The following is a 16,463-nucleotide window of genomic DNA, read 5'->3' on the forward strand; positions in this document are numbered from 1 at the left end:
TAAAATGGCTTTGATTGTGTCAATTTGTTACATGCACACATTTTATTTCTGCATTACACTGACTACTTCAGTGGAATTCAAAGTCACAAATAATTTGGGGAAAACTTAATAAAGTTGTATTTCCAATGTGTTCCACCCACGCATGCTTTTAGAATTACACTTAATTCTTATGTTGCATGCAAAGACTAATGCTCTGAATGTAATATTCCTAAAAACGTAAAATAAATTAATTCCATTGCATAATTATATCTAGAGATGTCACTTAGGTTGCTTTCCTTAACAATGGACCTGAGGCAAAGCCTGAGTCATACATGCAAGTAAAAATCCCCATGTGTGACATTCAATAAATGCTGATGGCAGATTTTTATCATTATATAATTCCTGAACACATAACCCAGCCTTTTCTACAACACTCATCCAACATGCAGATGAATTTGTTACAGCATTTCCTCTTCCTGGTTTTTGGCTCATTTAATTTTCTAATTTCCATTAGGTAAATGCATCTCACATGAAGTACATTTCTGCCAACATCACAGCAACTCCAATAATACAGCTGTAAAATAATATGCTGAGCATTTGTTTTGTCTGCATAAGAGACTTTGCTACTAAAATACAGAGGTTCCAAACCTGGTATTAGCAAAGTATCCCAGCTATCATGTTCTCTTACATCTTGGGAGGGCAAGAACTTTTCCAGACATCGCTCAGTATTCTCAGGGAGCCTCAAATTCTGGTTCTAACCATACAAGAACCAAAATATATGACCATAATATGAACCCATAAACTTTTCTGTGTTGAGAAGGAAGTGAAAAGCAAGTTATGCATGCAGAGTCCAGGAAAAGTAATAAAGCTTTAACAAATAATTTCATCTGCACTTCAGCAGACGGCACTGAGGGAAGTCGATGGTGCGGGATAAGGTTTTGCTCAGTAGAGACTCTTGTGGTGGGCAGCAATATGGAAATGCTGCCAACCAAGCACAGAAATGCACATCAGCCACCTACCCTGCCAGCTGGAGGACGCTGTGATGTGGCAGTGGCAGCAGCCATCGTGGCAGGGATGTCCAGCTGGTGGCCACAAGACCCCGGGGCTACTCTCAGATTCTCCGCTCGGTAGATCTTGTGTTCGCCTGTAGCACCTTCCAATGGCTCCAGAATGTAGCTGCTGTTTTCAAACACAATAATTCCCCTGGGACACAGGAGAGCAGAGTGAGACACGTGGTTTCCAGGAGCTTGTAACCAGAGTTACACCAAGTTTAATAATGATGGAGTACGAGAAAGCAAAACACTGATTTACAATGTCACGGGCGAGCGGAGCAGGAAACATCAAAGCTGTACATTTGTCATCGCAGCACACACTATACTTTAAAAGAACCAATGGCTCACAGAAATCTGTCTCTTCTGAAGTGCTGCACTGCAGAGCAAAATGATATTTGTGCTTTATTTGTTTTCCATTCTCCCAGTGATGCATTCCCGACGCCGCGGCAAACGATAGAAAAGGAGAAAGGCTTTGGGAAGGAAGGTACAGTGGGAAAACATCCACTCCAGGCTGCAGCTCCATTAGAGCTGCTAAACCAAACCCTGCCAGCTCAAAGAGGCCTCGTGGTGTCAGGATGGATTATTACATACTGCAGAGTGGGGCAGCAGAGGGAAGCTCAGACACAGGAAGAGTTGGTTCCTGTTTCACTCATTTTACTGCCCAAAAGAGTAATTTTGACAGCAACACCACCTGCTCCCTGAGGAACTCACAGACATGGCAGTGAAAGCTCTCTGGCTGAACTCTTTAAGCTACTACCTGTAAGAGGAAAGAAAGAGGGTTCTTGTGCTGGGTCCTGCCCAGATGCCACAGCAAAAGGTGACAAAAGGCTGAATATGTGACAGGGAGAGCTGGGGGTGTCCAGCCTGGAGAGGAGAAGGCTCCAGGGGGACCTCAGAGCCTCTTCCAGTGCCTAAAGGGGCTCCAGGAGAGCTGGAGAAGGACTGGGGACAAGGGATGGAGCACCTTTATTATCTTAGTGTGTCTTTCTGGAGTTTTAGAAGTGTCTTCCCTTTTTATTTCTGTCTGTGCTGTGATAAAGGTAAAACACAACAACCACCGTGAGACCAATGTCATGGTACAATTTTCCTGAAAGTTACAAAAAAGAAGGATAAAATAGGAGAAAAAGGACCCAAAAGCAGGTTAATGATACCATGAAACCGATTTAAAAGTAAAATTATAATTATTAGGAAAAAGCTCCCTAAGTTATCCTGTTATTAGGAAGATATGAGGAAAAAATTCAAAGTCTTTAGTCTGCTAACAAATTAACCGAAGTATTAATTTCCAAGCTGACTGCACAATTTTGCTTCAGAGCACCATTAACACCAGTTCAGCCAAGCCAAGAGACAATTTCCTGGTGACTGCAACAGCTAAAAGTCCAAGAGAAAAAAGCAGCCTGGAAAGGCACGATGTCAAAATCTGCCCAACAGCGATCCCAGGAGCCTGTTTTACTGCCCTGAACCAAGGCTCAGGCTCTGATAATTCATCTGCAGCTTCCTCAGGCCCCTTGGCAGAGCAGGTGAGACAGGTCCACCCATCACCCAGCGGCTGGGAGTGATGGATCAGGGCTGGGAAAGCTGGGCTGATTTATCCCAGCAGCTCCAGCCAGGATCCCAACGACCTCCTGACACATGAGACACCTTGGGCAGGTCACCCCGTGATCTGAGCAACCCCACAGCTCTGAATTATTGTCAGAGCTGCCTCACTCCTTGGAGGATTTAGGAAATTAGGACAAAAAATATTCGCTTTACTCCAAAAACCAGCAGCCCTGTAATCAGCGCAATCAAATAAGGATTGTTGTCTTGGCCTTGTGCAATTAATCATTTAATTTTGGAGGCAGGAGTCCATTAGTCACTGTTTGAAATGGGCCAGCCTGACCAGCTCCCTGTGTTGACAACTCAGAAACAACAGAAAAGCATGCAGGGGTTTATTTGTAATGCCAAATTTGCCCTTCTTAGAACATTCACTTTCAAAATTAGAAGCTTGAACAATTTTCTTTAGTTACTTACACTACAAAGGGAGAGACTTAGTTGTATCCTGGGTAGAGTTCCCTCAATTTATTTTTTTTTTTAATATTTTAAAGTGGGTATCTTGTTTTCAAGAGTTCATATGCAAAATGTGCCACATCAATGCCACATTTCCAATGTATCCCTCATGCACCCAACCTCTGTGAAAGAACTAAATAAGCATTTATTTAAGAACTAAACAACCATTTCTTTAAAAATAACTAATTAACCATTACCTTAAAAAGAACTAAATAACCATTTCTTTAAGAAGAACTAAATAAGCATTTCTTTAAAAATAACTTATTAACCATTTATTTAAAAAGAACTAAATAACTATTTCTTTAAAAATAACTAAATAACCATCTCTTTACCCCTCATTTCCTTTAGCTGCTGAGGGTATGGACGAATGATCAGATCCCAGAATGATAAATTTGGGTTTTTCCTGAGCACACCAGCCTGATTCCCATCCCAAGGGACAGTGTGGGCCTTTAAGGACAGTTTCCCTTTGCCTGTGGAGCAATCCCAGGAGAAGGAAAATCTGCAGATTTGGCAGAAAGAAAACCAGACTTTTCATTTAAAGCACACTTATCCCTTGAGTGCTGCCTACAGGATATCAGCACTTGGCTTGTGACCATCTGTAATAAGATAATGAATATCAAATATGAATTTTCTTGGCCAGCTCTCTGGTTTTGACTAATTTTCTTTTCCTACAGTTGCATTTTTTCCCCCATCGTGCAGTGCCAAGCACAGCACCTTAAAAATGTAACGAGTCAAGAGTTATGGTTCCTTTCTTTTTTATTTTTTGTGTGTGTGAACAATACCCACCAGTCATTCAGGACTGAGAATTTGATGCAAATAAAATAAATCTATAGCTACTGGTTCCTTCCACTCTCCTCAGGTGTTTCCAAGAAGCTCCTGTTACTCCTCCAGCATTTCTGTCTCCCCCTCTTCAGCAGGGTTCTCCCACACTCCTGAGTCAGCCCACGTTCCCAGAAACTTCTCTGTTTTTCAGGAGCCATTAATCCTAAACAATGCTGTGTTTTCCACTGTGGCAAATAAAATATTAATGTGGCAAATGGCATATTAAACTGCAGATCCCCAAGCAAAAATTATACAAAGAACCCCAAAGAGATTTCAGCAAGTCCTTAAGGCCAGTCTGTGGGATTTCTATCAGACAAAGGACTACCAGAATTCCCAGGATTATAAATGTTTGAGCAGGAAAAAAGCAGTATGAAGCATTCAAATTTTAGTGTCAGGTGTCTAATTCTGGGTTTTCCTTGGTCCCAAACCTACAGATGCTGGGAAGTCAGAAAGACTTACAAAAGAGGCAGGCAGGAAAGCCAAGAGACAACCCCAAGCCTACCTGAAATTCTGCCTCTGTCTCCTCCATCACTGGTAGCAGAGAGGGAGGGAAAATATCCATCCCAAGAGCACGTCCAGACATCAACTCCCAGGCTCCAGGCCAACTGGAAGCAGCTCCAGTGTGGTCCTGAGCCTGGGTTAAATCTGACTCCAGCTCTGCACAGGGTTTGGTCCCTGCTCGTGTCTGGGGTCAGCACCAGACCAAGCAGCTCCACATCCCCGCTGCTCCACCCTGGAGATGGGAATCTCAGGGGTTCTGCCTCCTGTCCTCCCTTCTGAGCCATGTGGACACCTGGGAATGTCTGCATGGGATGGGAGAGCCCTCCACGTCTCAAACAGAAATTAAAACTCACATAACTCCACATTGCCAGGAATCTCTCAATCAGGGAAAGGCAATTTAATGGAATAATTCCACTTTTTAAACTGTCGATAAAATCAAATATAATTTTTTTTTCCTCTTAAAAAGGAAAACCAAAACAAAACCTAAAGCGAGGCCAGTCGTATTTCATAAATCAACAGGCTTTAGGAAATCTCAAAATATAAATGGGATTTTTCTTTTCCAACTTGTCAGCAGAAGCACAGGTCTTGCCAACATAAACCATCAACACATACTTGTCTGAGAAACTGTGATGCTGAAGCAAATCTTGGCTGGGACAGCACTATATGAAACTATTATATATTATTCTGCTGCACTATACAGGGGAAATTAAGTAAATTGATAAACCTGAGATCTGTGAGTGCAATTAAACATTTGGTTTTAATGAAGCTCAAAGTTATACTCATTTCTGAACAATAATAACAAAAAGCTCTATTTCCACTGGCAGAGGAATGTAGATGAGCTGGTGAGAAATTAATTAGAGGGCAATCCTGCTCACACACTGAATATTCACCTGCAGACACTGCAGTGCTCCTGTGCCCCTGAAAACCTCCAGGTCCCTCATTCCACAATCCATGTTACAGCTTCATTAGGACTGATCCCACAGTTCTTCAAGGAGTTTTGGGTGAAAAGGTTCCAGAATTGGAGCCCTGTGACCCCGGAGTGCAGGGCTGCCCAGCAGGCACCATCTCAGGGGTGATCTGTGCACTCAGAGGGCATTTTTATTTATTTTTATAGTACATTCTACATTCCCAGGGCTCTGTGTAACAAATTCCCAGGCAAGTAAGCAGGCAAACAAACAAAAGGGGAAGAAAAATGAGGTGGTGAATGAGGGCTTCACTTTTAGGCTCCTTTAATAAGTTGCAGATGGATACTATGGGGATAAATGAGCAGGATGATCTATTGACTGTTTTTCTAATAGAGTTGATATTTTGATATTTTTCAAATGGTTTGGTCATTCTTTAGCTTTAAGGGACTGGGAAATACAGAGAACAGGAGTCTGGAGGCAAATGTGCTCCTGTCTCTGCCTGTGTCCCTGGTCACCTCTTTTTGCAACAACTCCTCACCTCTAAAATAGAGGAAATTTTAGTATCCACAGGAAAAAAAAAACTCTATTGATGAAGAGCACAATAGGAAAGACAAACAATCCCATTATCCTACTACACTGCACAGCATGATTCTATTAAAATAACAAATCTGACCCAAATCAGCCAAGGGCAGCCTCTCCAAGGGGGTGGAAGCAGTAGCACCACTGGTTTTACATCTCACAGGAGCGGTGGAGGTGCTCTCACACAGACACATCATCACTCACAGAGCTTCTACTCCAGCCAGTGCCTTTCAGGAACCTGAAAATATATTCTCTAAAATGGAATTATGGCCAGAGCCTCCTGCAGCACACACTTCATCCTTTCTCAGTGCAGGACAGATCTGTCCGGAGTGGATGCAGATCGAACTGCGACTTTTGACTCCTAGAATTCCAGCAAGGAGTTACTTGGATGGGGAGAGAAAAAGTGATTTCATGTCCAGCATCTGGGCTGCAAGGAACAGTCATTGTGCTGTCAGAGAAAGTGTCACTTGTGGGGATGGAGAGGGGAAAGGAAAGGAAAGGAAAGGAAAGGAAAGGAAAGGAAAGGAAAGGAAAGGAAAGGAAAGGAAAGGAAAGGAAAGGAAAGGAGCAGTAGCATGGGTACCAATTTAGTGAGCACATTTTATTGCACCCTGCAGCAAACAGAGAGACAGGATAAGAAGATTCCAGCTTGCACATCCCACTAACTGCCAGCAGCAGAGTGGATGGAGAAGGACTCAAACACCTGGGTAGGGATCATCCCTCATCCCTGTCCTGGCAGTGATCCCTGTGCACCCTGTGGTCAAAGGTTGGACATGATGCTCACCTCAGAGCACAGAGGTGACCCTGAGGCAGGAGCTGCTCCCCTGGAACAGGCAGCCTACAGAAGCCATGGAACCCCAGAAATGGAAAGGTTTGTAATGCTGAGCTCAAAATCCTCCAGGAGTTTCCCAGTCAGATAAATTCCAAAGCATGCAGGATGTTTATATGAACTAAAAGCTCTGCAGAAAATATGGAGGAAAAGCTCACATTCAAACCAGTGCTTTTCTCAACAGGAATTTTCTCCTAACTTAACTTTTGGATGAAATCTCTTCTTCTGTGGGGAAATGCTGCTTGAGGAGTCGTGAGGAATTTACATTTCTTTTTCTCACTGGTTTCCTACTTCCACTCCTTTTTCAATAGTTGATGTCTGGAGTGTCACATTTAAATCCTCTTCAGCTGACTGTGTCTGGGCTGCAGTGAGTTCAGCCAGACCATTTGAAAAATGCTATTGGCAGCCTTGGGTACCATCACTCTGTAATCCCAGTAAAAATGAGCATCAACTCCATTCTGGGGCCTTGCCCCATCCCTGTCACTGTGGACACTGCATCTTTCAGCTGCTGATGAGGCTGGACCAAGACTGAACACCTTCTGTATGTGTGACTGGGTTAATTACCCAACAATTGGGTAAAATATCTGAGGATACTCAAGTGCATTTTGGGGTTTCAGAAGGAAAAGGCTTCCTGGGAGATTTCTATCCTTAGGCTCCTGAGGAATTTTTGGGAGCACCTCTCAAGCTCCCCACAACTGAGAGGTCACTGCAGATGCTTCTGTAGGGAGGTTTGTGCCCTTCTCCAGGCTGCAGTTCTGGGTGGATTCAGCACTCACAGGGAAAGCAATCAGGAAAAATCATTCAAGTCCAAACAAATTTATCATGGAAGATGTGAGCGGTGGCCACAGGCCAAAATTATTTGCTAAAAACTTGAAGAGCCTCCAAGCTGGATAAACAGAAGGGTATTTCCTGAGGACAGGAAGGAAATGGCTCAACTCTGTGGTACCTTCACCTTCCCACAAGCTCTGACAGTCTAATTGGCTTTCTGATCCAGACGGACACCCAGAAATCCTGATTAGCCATTGTTCCCTTTCTGTGCACTCAGCATTTCCTGAGCCCTCTCTGCCATCCAGCTCCTCCTTCTCGGAGCAGCCAGCAGGATACAGATTAAGGCATGATTATATTCTCCTCTAACCTGCATTTTAGGCAGCTCTCAGTGCCAATCCCACTATTGTGCTCCTACGTGAGGTGAGGAGCTCAAATGTTATGTGTGTGAGGATGGAACAGAGCTGAAAAATGTGTGTTTGAGAGAGCTGAGCCTCCTCCTCTCTCCTCCTCATCTCTCATCCCTCTGCCTGCCTAAAAAGCTTAAACCAGACTAACCTTAGTATTCAGATTTCACACAATTCTTCTTCATCACAGAACAATCACATCATGCTCAGGAGCTGAAAACACATCTGTGGTATTTTCTGGGTCCCCGCCGTTGGAAGGAAATGAAGGAATCTGACTCCATGTTCTTAGAAGGCTAATTTATTATTTTATTATCTATATTATATTAAAGAATGCTATACTAAACTATACTAAAGAACACAGAAAGGCTACAGACAATAGGCTAAAGATACTGATGAAAAACTCGTGACTCTCTCCTGAAACAGCTTGACACTGATTGGTAATTAAGCCAAAACAATTCACATGAAGCCAATAAAACAATCACCTGTGGGTAAACAGTGTCCAAACACATTCCAAAGCAGCAAAATACAGGAGAAGCAAATCAGATAATTATTGTTTTCCTTTTTCTCTGAGGCTTCTCAGCTTCCCAGGAGAAAATCCTGGTGAAGGGATTTTTCCAGAAAATATGACAGTGGCACACTGCTCAGCCATGTGGAGGGAAGACCTTGATGGTTGGGGGAGGTCAGAGCAAGGTTCCTCCAGCTCAGCAGTTCCTCTCTGGCCTTGGCCAACAGCAGGAGCTCAGGAGTGAGAGACAAGAACAGAACAAGCAGCCCCAGCTCTGAGAGCAGCAGTGCCAGGGACAGCTCAGGGTCTGACAGCCCTGCAGAGGCTCCCTGAGCTCCCCTTCCCAAATTGTCACATCCTTTTGGAATCCATTGATACTGTCAGTGATCCACTGACTCCCACCTGTGACAGCTCCAGCTTCGTTATGTGAATAAAAAAAGTACTTTCCTTTGCTCTCAAGTTTCAGCTGATGTCTCCTAATTTAGAGGTTATGAAGACTATTCAGTGATTGTCCCCTCTCCAGTGTGACACTCAACCTTGTTTCATCGTGCTACTTTTCTCCGTCATCGCCTTTCAAAAGTGACAAATCCTAGTCTATTTTCTCTCCTTGGATAAAAGCTGCTCCACACCTTTGATCACAATTTTTGCCCTTCTCTGTACCTTCTCTGGATATATTGCTTCTTCCTCTTCTGGGATGGAGCAGGGGAGGGGGAAACAAGAACTGCATGCAGAACTCAAGATGTGAGTGCTCTGTGGATTTATAAAGTGGTAATGAGGATTCTTGTTTTATCCTCTATTTCTGTCTCAGAAATTCCTATGATCCCTTTTGCTTCTTTGACTGCTGCTGAGCGCGCAGGCTTCAGAGCACACTGAAATGTGGGACCTATTCTTTATGAGTAGTTTCATGTCTTTCAATGAACTCTGCTGGTCTGGGGGAAAATGCACAGCCCCGACCTATCCACACCTGGAACAATGCCCAGGGTGCCTGTCTGGTGGGAGGGGGAAGATATTGGTTCTCCAGGATTTCAGAGGGCTGACAGCATGCACTTCCTTTCATTAGATGTTTTTCAGGCACTTGAACCCCAGCTCCACGCAGCAGCTGTGTGAGGTAGGTAAGAATCATTCAATGGATTTCACAGATGGAGAAACTGAGACAAAGAGATTTGTCTGATTCACTTAGAAACTGTCACAAAGCCAGGAACAGACCCTGAAAACGAGACCTGGCCTCCTTTCCAACAGCTGCTGCAAGTGAAAGGGCTGCCCCAAGGACTGTCCCCACCTGGGGCTCCATGGCCACACAGAGCCTTATGTCCCTGCTCCTGCAGCTTGGAGTCTTTATCATGCTGTGGAAAACAAGAGTCCCTGCTCCAGCAAGTTGGTGGCAAGTACATTGTTCTGTCTTATCCTGTCTTATCTTATCCTGTCTTATCTTATCCTGTCCTATCTTATCCCATCCCATCCCATCCCATCCCGATCTATTTTTTCAAGCCAGCAAAGCTGCCAGCAAAGTAAGCCAAGAAGCTTTTCTGGATTGTGCTTTTTTTGCAGCAGCCTGGTCTAGGGGAAGGTGTCCCTGCCCATGGCAGGGGTGGAACTGGATGAGCTTTCAGGTCCCTTCAACCCAAACCATTCTGTGTTTCTGTGATCAAGCACAGGCAATATCTGAGAGTTATTCTGTCTGGGAGTTGCTGGTTGTTGGGCTGTGAAACAGGTTGGGTGGAGTGAATCAACAGGCACAGAACTCTTATCACAAACTGTTCCCAGCCATGGACACTGTTTGCCAAGCTCAGCAGTGAAATGGGCACAGAAACTGAGATTTCTCCCCATCTGATCTCCTACTAGAACAAAACATGCACTGCAAAGGAAATTTCTGCAGTTTTGTACTGAAAAAGGTGCTGCTCTGCTTCCCTGCAGAGAAGGAGCCCAGTCCTGTCAGCTTGCACTTTGGGGACTTGTCCGCACCAGTGCCAGGAAAATGTCCCTGCCAGCATCTGCTGTCTTGACACGTCTGAAGCTCCTAAAGCTGGGAAACGACTCTGGAGCGCCACAATTTCAAATAGAGCACTTTGGAGAAGGAAGAAAAGACTTCTAATGCAGAGAAGGGCATTTTCTCTTGAGAGTGAGTAATTTCCAGGTGTCTCTGGAACAAGGACATCAACGCAGACCCTGTCCCACAAGGTACAAATTTTCCCTGGGGAGCTTGCATCATTGTGATCCTTTAACTGAAATACTGAGAGCTCTGCACTGGATTTTTACAAACAGTTTTAAATTCTGGAGATGTTTTACAGTGAGAATGACAGACAAATGCTGACTGTTCATGTAAGGGGTTTATTAAACTTTTGGAAGATGCTGGATCCATAGTGAAGCACCCATAAAGCCCCTCTCTGTGTGGGAATGAGCCAAAGGAATCCCATCCACTACAGCAAATGGGTCATTCCCAGAGGGAGAAGGATCAAACTCTGCTCTCTCTGCTTCTGTCTGTCCCAGAGCTCCCTTACAAAAGCCTTGACAATGCCACTATTGCCCAAAATGCAAAATCAAGGGGAAAAGATTCCAGCTACTCCTGCTGTTTGCAGATAAATTAAACCCAGAAAAGGCTGAGACAGCTGGAAATCTGACAGGAAAACTGGGTTTTCCAGGGAGAACCTAAAGCCAATTTACAGTTAATTGCTGTGATTTGGAACAGCTCTGTGAGTAAATACCAGTCTCTGATTGTCCAAGTAAGAAAGATAATTGTTTCCTGAACTGTGTCTGTTGTGTACGTGAAATTTTGTCAGCCCATTCCTTTGTCCAACTGGAAGAGGTTTGACTTTCAGCAACAGGAATCTGCTGTTAATGAGCAGCTGAAATCCAAAAGCTGAGCATCCTACCTGCCATAAACACAATTACTGAGCTCCACAACCTTGCACGTTCTCTGTATCATAGAATCTTTGATTTCTAAAGCCGCCTCTCGTAGTGATGAGGCTGCTGGATAATGAGTGATTCCACAGCTGGCAAAGCAGTGCTGACAGCACTGGTGAAACAGTTCTGAGGACAAAGAGGCCTGGAAAGCCACTGGGCGCTGCCAGTATGAAAATGTGCCACGGCACAGAGAAGGATGGGCAGCAGGAGAGAAGGGATGGCTCTTGGAAAAAAACCCAAAAATGTGTTGTTTATTCTTTGTTTTATTTCTCTTTAGAGCAACCAGAGGGAAAATGCTATGTAGGGATTCATCCAACATTTGAAAAAGAGATGGAATCATGGAATTATTTCTGTTGGAGAAGCCCTCTAAGATGACAGAGTCCAACCATTCCCAGCACTGCCAAGGCCACCACTGCCCCGTGTCCCCAAGTGCCACATCCACATGGATTTCAAATCCCTCCAGGGATGGGGATGCCAGCACTGCCCTGGGCAGCTGTGCCAGGCCTGAACAAACCTTTCCATGAGGAAACTGTTCCCAAATATCCACCCTGAGCTGCCCTGGTCCATCCTGAGGCCGTTCCCTATGCTCCTGTCCCTGTTCCCTGGGAGCAGAGCCCGAGGGTCCCCCCTGATCCCCATTTTCTCCAGGCTGAGCCCCTTCCCAGCTCCCTCAGCCCCTCCTGGGGCTCCAGCCCCTTCCCCAGTACTGATCCATGCATTAAAAGCCAAAGCAAGCACTCAGGAGCTCAATCACTGCAGAGGTCTGGGCTCACCTGAGTCCCGAGCAGGCGCTGAGGCTGACGGAGGAGCCGGGGAACCCCTGGACCTGGCCGTGGTAAAAGCAGTGACCCTGTGCAGGAACAGAAAACATTTCACTGCTCACAGATGCCCTCTGCTCCTGGCTTTCCAGCCCTTTCATTTCAAGGTGATGATCAGTTTCAGGCCACAGCATTCAGAGTCTCACTGACAGCACCTTTCCTGTCCCACCAATATTCTCTGTCCTCAAACAGAGAATATTGGTGGGATATTTGTTTGAACAAACTGTGTTCAAACAGTCCTAAATGGAAACCTTGGGTGCTCCTAAATCCCAGAAAGTTATAGGAGGTTTTTTGTTTGGTTTTTTGTTCTTATTTTGTGAAGGATTAATAATGTTAGATTTGTTGACTGACCCCCTTTTTCTGTGTTAAGTATTTAAAGCTACAGTATTGAATATTTAATAACGTTTTATATTATTTTAAATTTTTGTATTATTTATATTGTTTAAATATTTTATAATTATAAAATATCAGATTAACAAATCAGCTGCTGCATTTTACTGTTTTCTATATAGACCCCTATTTTTATTTAAGGACACTTAAATCTCTGTATCTCTATAGGAGGTAGGTATGTGAAAAGAGGAGTATAACAAAGCTAATCCCAAGCCCAGAACTTGAAATAAAAATCACAAAGCAAATGAAGGGGAAGGGAAAGAGGTTGGAAAGGAAATTTTTTATTGAAATACCCAACAAAGTAACAGCACGTTATTAAAAACAACCAGGAATAAAGGGGGGGCTTCTATTTTGAGAGACAACAGCCCAATTTCATTTTGTGCCTAGGTTATTATATTTCTTCAATAATCCACTGCTTGCAAAAGGCACCCACAACAGAGAGTTTCTAAGCTCATCCACATATCTGTCTGGAATCAAGGCTAATTTTATTGACTAAAGGTGATATTGCATTCCCAATACCACCTGGAAACTGAAAACTCTGCTGTGCAAGGTTCCCATCTGATTAGTGCAGAGGGAAGTTATCAGTGCTGCAGCCCCACAGTCATCTCCCTGTGCCTCTCAGGGCTTGGTTCATTATTGCATTAATTAACCTTTCCAGGCTGGGGCACGGTTTTCACTCACAGCAGATTTCTAAAAAGCGCCTTGATTTTGGTGAAGAAAGCCACAGTCTGGGCAAGATGCAATGATTCAGACAGGAATTTTCTGTAAATAAGTTTATGCCAGGGAAAATGTTTGTTTGATTTCCAGCACGAGCAAGTGAACACAGAGCAGCCAGCTCTGACTTTCTAAATACAAATCTCAGTGGCTTTTGTCAGTGGAAGAAATGACAGAAACGGGGTGAGAGTGTTTTACTCTTGGGTATTTTTATCATCAATCCTCACAAAGAGTCAGTAACACATTAGCAAAGATAAAGCCTCAATAGAAGGGAGGCACAGATTGAATTTTTTGGGGTGGTCACTTCAGTTACAATTGCTGTGGATGTCAAACTTTCGGTGTGGGTGCACTATTTCACTTTATTTCAGTGTTATCAGTTCCATGCATCCAGCTGATAGAAGAAAAATCAATGCCCCTCCCACTCAAGCACTCAATCTCTTATATGCTAAAAGCCAAAATAAAATAGCTTTATTCTCATTGCTTAAAGCAAGCACGAGGCAGATGTGAAGATCAGAGCTCCTGAGAAAGAAATCTTTGGGTTTGAGCATCACCAGAGCTGAGCAGAGTGAAATGGGGAGGGGAGCCAATATCTCACCCCATGCAGCTGCTGCTGTGGTCCACCTGTCTTTATCTAAGAGTGAATTATGGCAAAGGGCCTGATTCCTTTCCCTCTCCACATACAACTTGTCATTTTATTAACTCTGAGTCCTGGTTGTGGCCCATTTCACAATTTCTCTGAGATCCAGCTATGTGATGCCAAAGTTCAATATCGAAAATGTAAACTTAGCAGAGCATGGCCTGCAACAGGACTGGGAGAAAATTGATTTATAGCTCAGTAATTCCACTGAATTGCAGGATTTTTTTCTGCTATCAAATCTTTTTATTCCTGCAAACTGGTTTATAAAATGGGTGACCCCTTAAAAACAAATAATTACCAAGGCTAATCCATCATGCTTAAAACAGTACTCTACCCTTGCTTGAGATCATTTAATAAATAGCAGATTTTGACAATTTTCCCTAGCTCAGTAATTCCACTGAATTGCAGAATTTTTTTTTTGCTATCAAATCTTTTTATTCCTGCAAACTGGTTTATAAAATGGGTGACCCCTTAAAAACAAATAATTACCAAGGCTAATCCATCATGCTTAAAACAGTACTCTACCCTTGCTTGAGATCATTTAATAAATAGCAGATTTTGACAATTTTCCAGGTGCTATAAATTGAAAAATAACCTAGCCACTGACTTGTGTGCTAGAGAACTGCCCAAGTGACAGCTCCACAAACCTGCCTTGACCTCCAAGCAGAATTTGACTAAGCAACTTTTCAGTGGAAAATCGGATTTAGTTTCAACTCCAGACTGTATTGATGTCCTCACTGAAGAAGAGATATAAAAATAAAATCAGAGACTTGTCTTTTCTCAACCGTATTGCAGCATTTAATGAAAAATGAATGCACTGAGCTCTCTTTTTTAGGCAGCAAAATGCACTGTCATTACTGATCATGACTTACTTTGCCATTTTGCAAACAGATATTGTATTTTAGCAAGGAAAACCTGTCATTAGCTGTACACATACTCCTGTTAACTCAGGTAAGTCTCTGAAAGACTCATGTGTTTCATTTATTTCCTTTCACTTCCTTCAGGAGTCTCTGCAGCCTTCCTGCTCCCAAAACAAATGACTATTTTCTCCTGAGCTGATTTCAAAGGAGATATGAGCACCCAGCAAAATGAAAGCCCTGAAAGCTTTCCAAATGATTGCTTTACTTGGGATGTCTGCAGCTATAATGAAGATGCTTCTTCAGAAGTAAGATGTTATGCAGAGAAATAATTCCTTCCCCTGATCCCAGCAAAGCCCGTTCTGGATGGGAACACAAAGCATGGTGTCTCTGCTGGTAGTGTCAGTGAGTAAATACCATAACAGAGCAAATACTTGATGGGACTTAGTCAGATAAAAGATAAGGTTTGTAATTAAAATGCCTTGCTGCATTATTTCTAATTAAGGCGTTCATGCTGTCAGAGGACAAAAAAATATTCCTGCCTTAAGGGGGTTTTATTTGTAAAAAGCAGATTTTAACTGCTTCTTTTAACAAGCCATATTTTGTATAGATCCATATTTATACATGTACATAAATACACACATACATACACACAAATACAAGTATAAAGTACATCCACAACACACTTGTGGCCTGGATTTAAAAATAAACCCAACCAACACCCTCCCCCAAACGCCACCCATGACTTCCCCAGTGAGCAAAGACAACCAAGCCTTCCAACCTCTGACATGAACTTTTGCACTCTGGAAATCAGATATTTAGGGGTTTTTTTCCCCAAACAGAACCAAGGCTTTTCAGCCACGGCTGCCATAATTATCACATTTTAATGGGTCTATTTTCAAGAGCTGAAAAAAAACCCCATAAATGTTAAAAGCCACGTGGTTCAAACCCCAGAGCTCGCCTTTAAAGGCTGCCTCTAAAAATTCATGTGTAGGATCAGAGCAGTCACAAAGACACTGAAGGCAACAGTAAAAAAAAAGAAGAACCACACGCTGAGCTGTTTCATCCCAGGGCTCAGATCCTGGCGGAGAATATTTTGGATTTTAAGGATGAAGCATCCTCTCTCCCCAGGACAGCCCAGCCTTACCGTGTGATTGCGTGCGAGAACCACGTCAGTGCCATCCTGCAGATAGTGGGTCTCTGTGAAGCCTCTGGCCAGCAGGCCCCTGGAAAAAAACACAGCACAGGGAATGTTGAGGCCACCTCACCTTGAATTTATCCTTCAGTGGTTCTGTTTGAGATAAGGATCAAAGCCAGGCATTAAGGATTCAACGGCTACGGGGAATAAGGGAAAACGGAACTCCAAATATTGAAGCTGCAGGACACGAACACTTCCTGTGGTAGTTGTGAATAGACTACAAGTTTCCAGACTGTTTTCTCTTCCAAATGAGGACTCTGTGCCAGCACATTTCAGTGTTGAATCTTCCACGTAATTTTCAACACATTTTAGGTTAAATCTAGGGAGATCTGGGGTTTAGAGTATTGTTAAGTAATGGTGGTTTGTTGAAAAGGAAAATGTTTTCCCTGTGTTCCTTATTTTTCCATCTAATCTGTTGTATTCATCAGCAAGTGACCACCCAAAGACTCATTTAGCACTTGGTGAGTGAAGCAAACTCCTCCTCTTGACACTCCAGGGAAAACACTGCATGAACACCACAGAATTTACAGCACTGGATTTACCCTGATCATCTGAAAGGAA

At 43.4% G+C, this 16,463-nt stretch overlaps 1 protein-coding gene across 1 annotated transcript in view; it reads right to left on the minus strand.

Moving 5' to 3' along the window:
- ADAM12 (ADAM metallopeptidase domain 12) overlaps positions 1 to 16,463 on the minus strand; it is a 175,170-nt gene that overhangs the window by 59,578 nt on the left and 99,129 nt on the right. The window contains exons 4-6 of the mRNA XM_041415563.1: positions 15,852 to 15,930; positions 12,062 to 12,138; positions 999 to 1,182 (exon numbers count right to left, since the gene is read on the minus strand). Coding sequence (XP_041271497.1) covers positions 999 to 1,182; positions 12,062 to 12,138; positions 15,852 to 15,930 — 340 coding nt within the window. The remainder of the gene's footprint in view (positions 1 to 998; positions 1,183 to 12,061; positions 12,139 to 15,851; positions 15,931 to 16,463) is intronic.

This window comes from Onychostruthus taczanowskii, unplaced genomic scaffold, assembly GCF_017590055.1.
Source record: "Onychostruthus taczanowskii isolate IOZ18803 unplaced genomic scaffold, ASM1759005v1 scaffold5, whole genome shotgun sequence".
Taxonomy (NCBI): Eukaryota; Metazoa; Chordata; class Aves; order Passeriformes; family Passeridae; genus Onychostruthus; species Onychostruthus taczanowskii.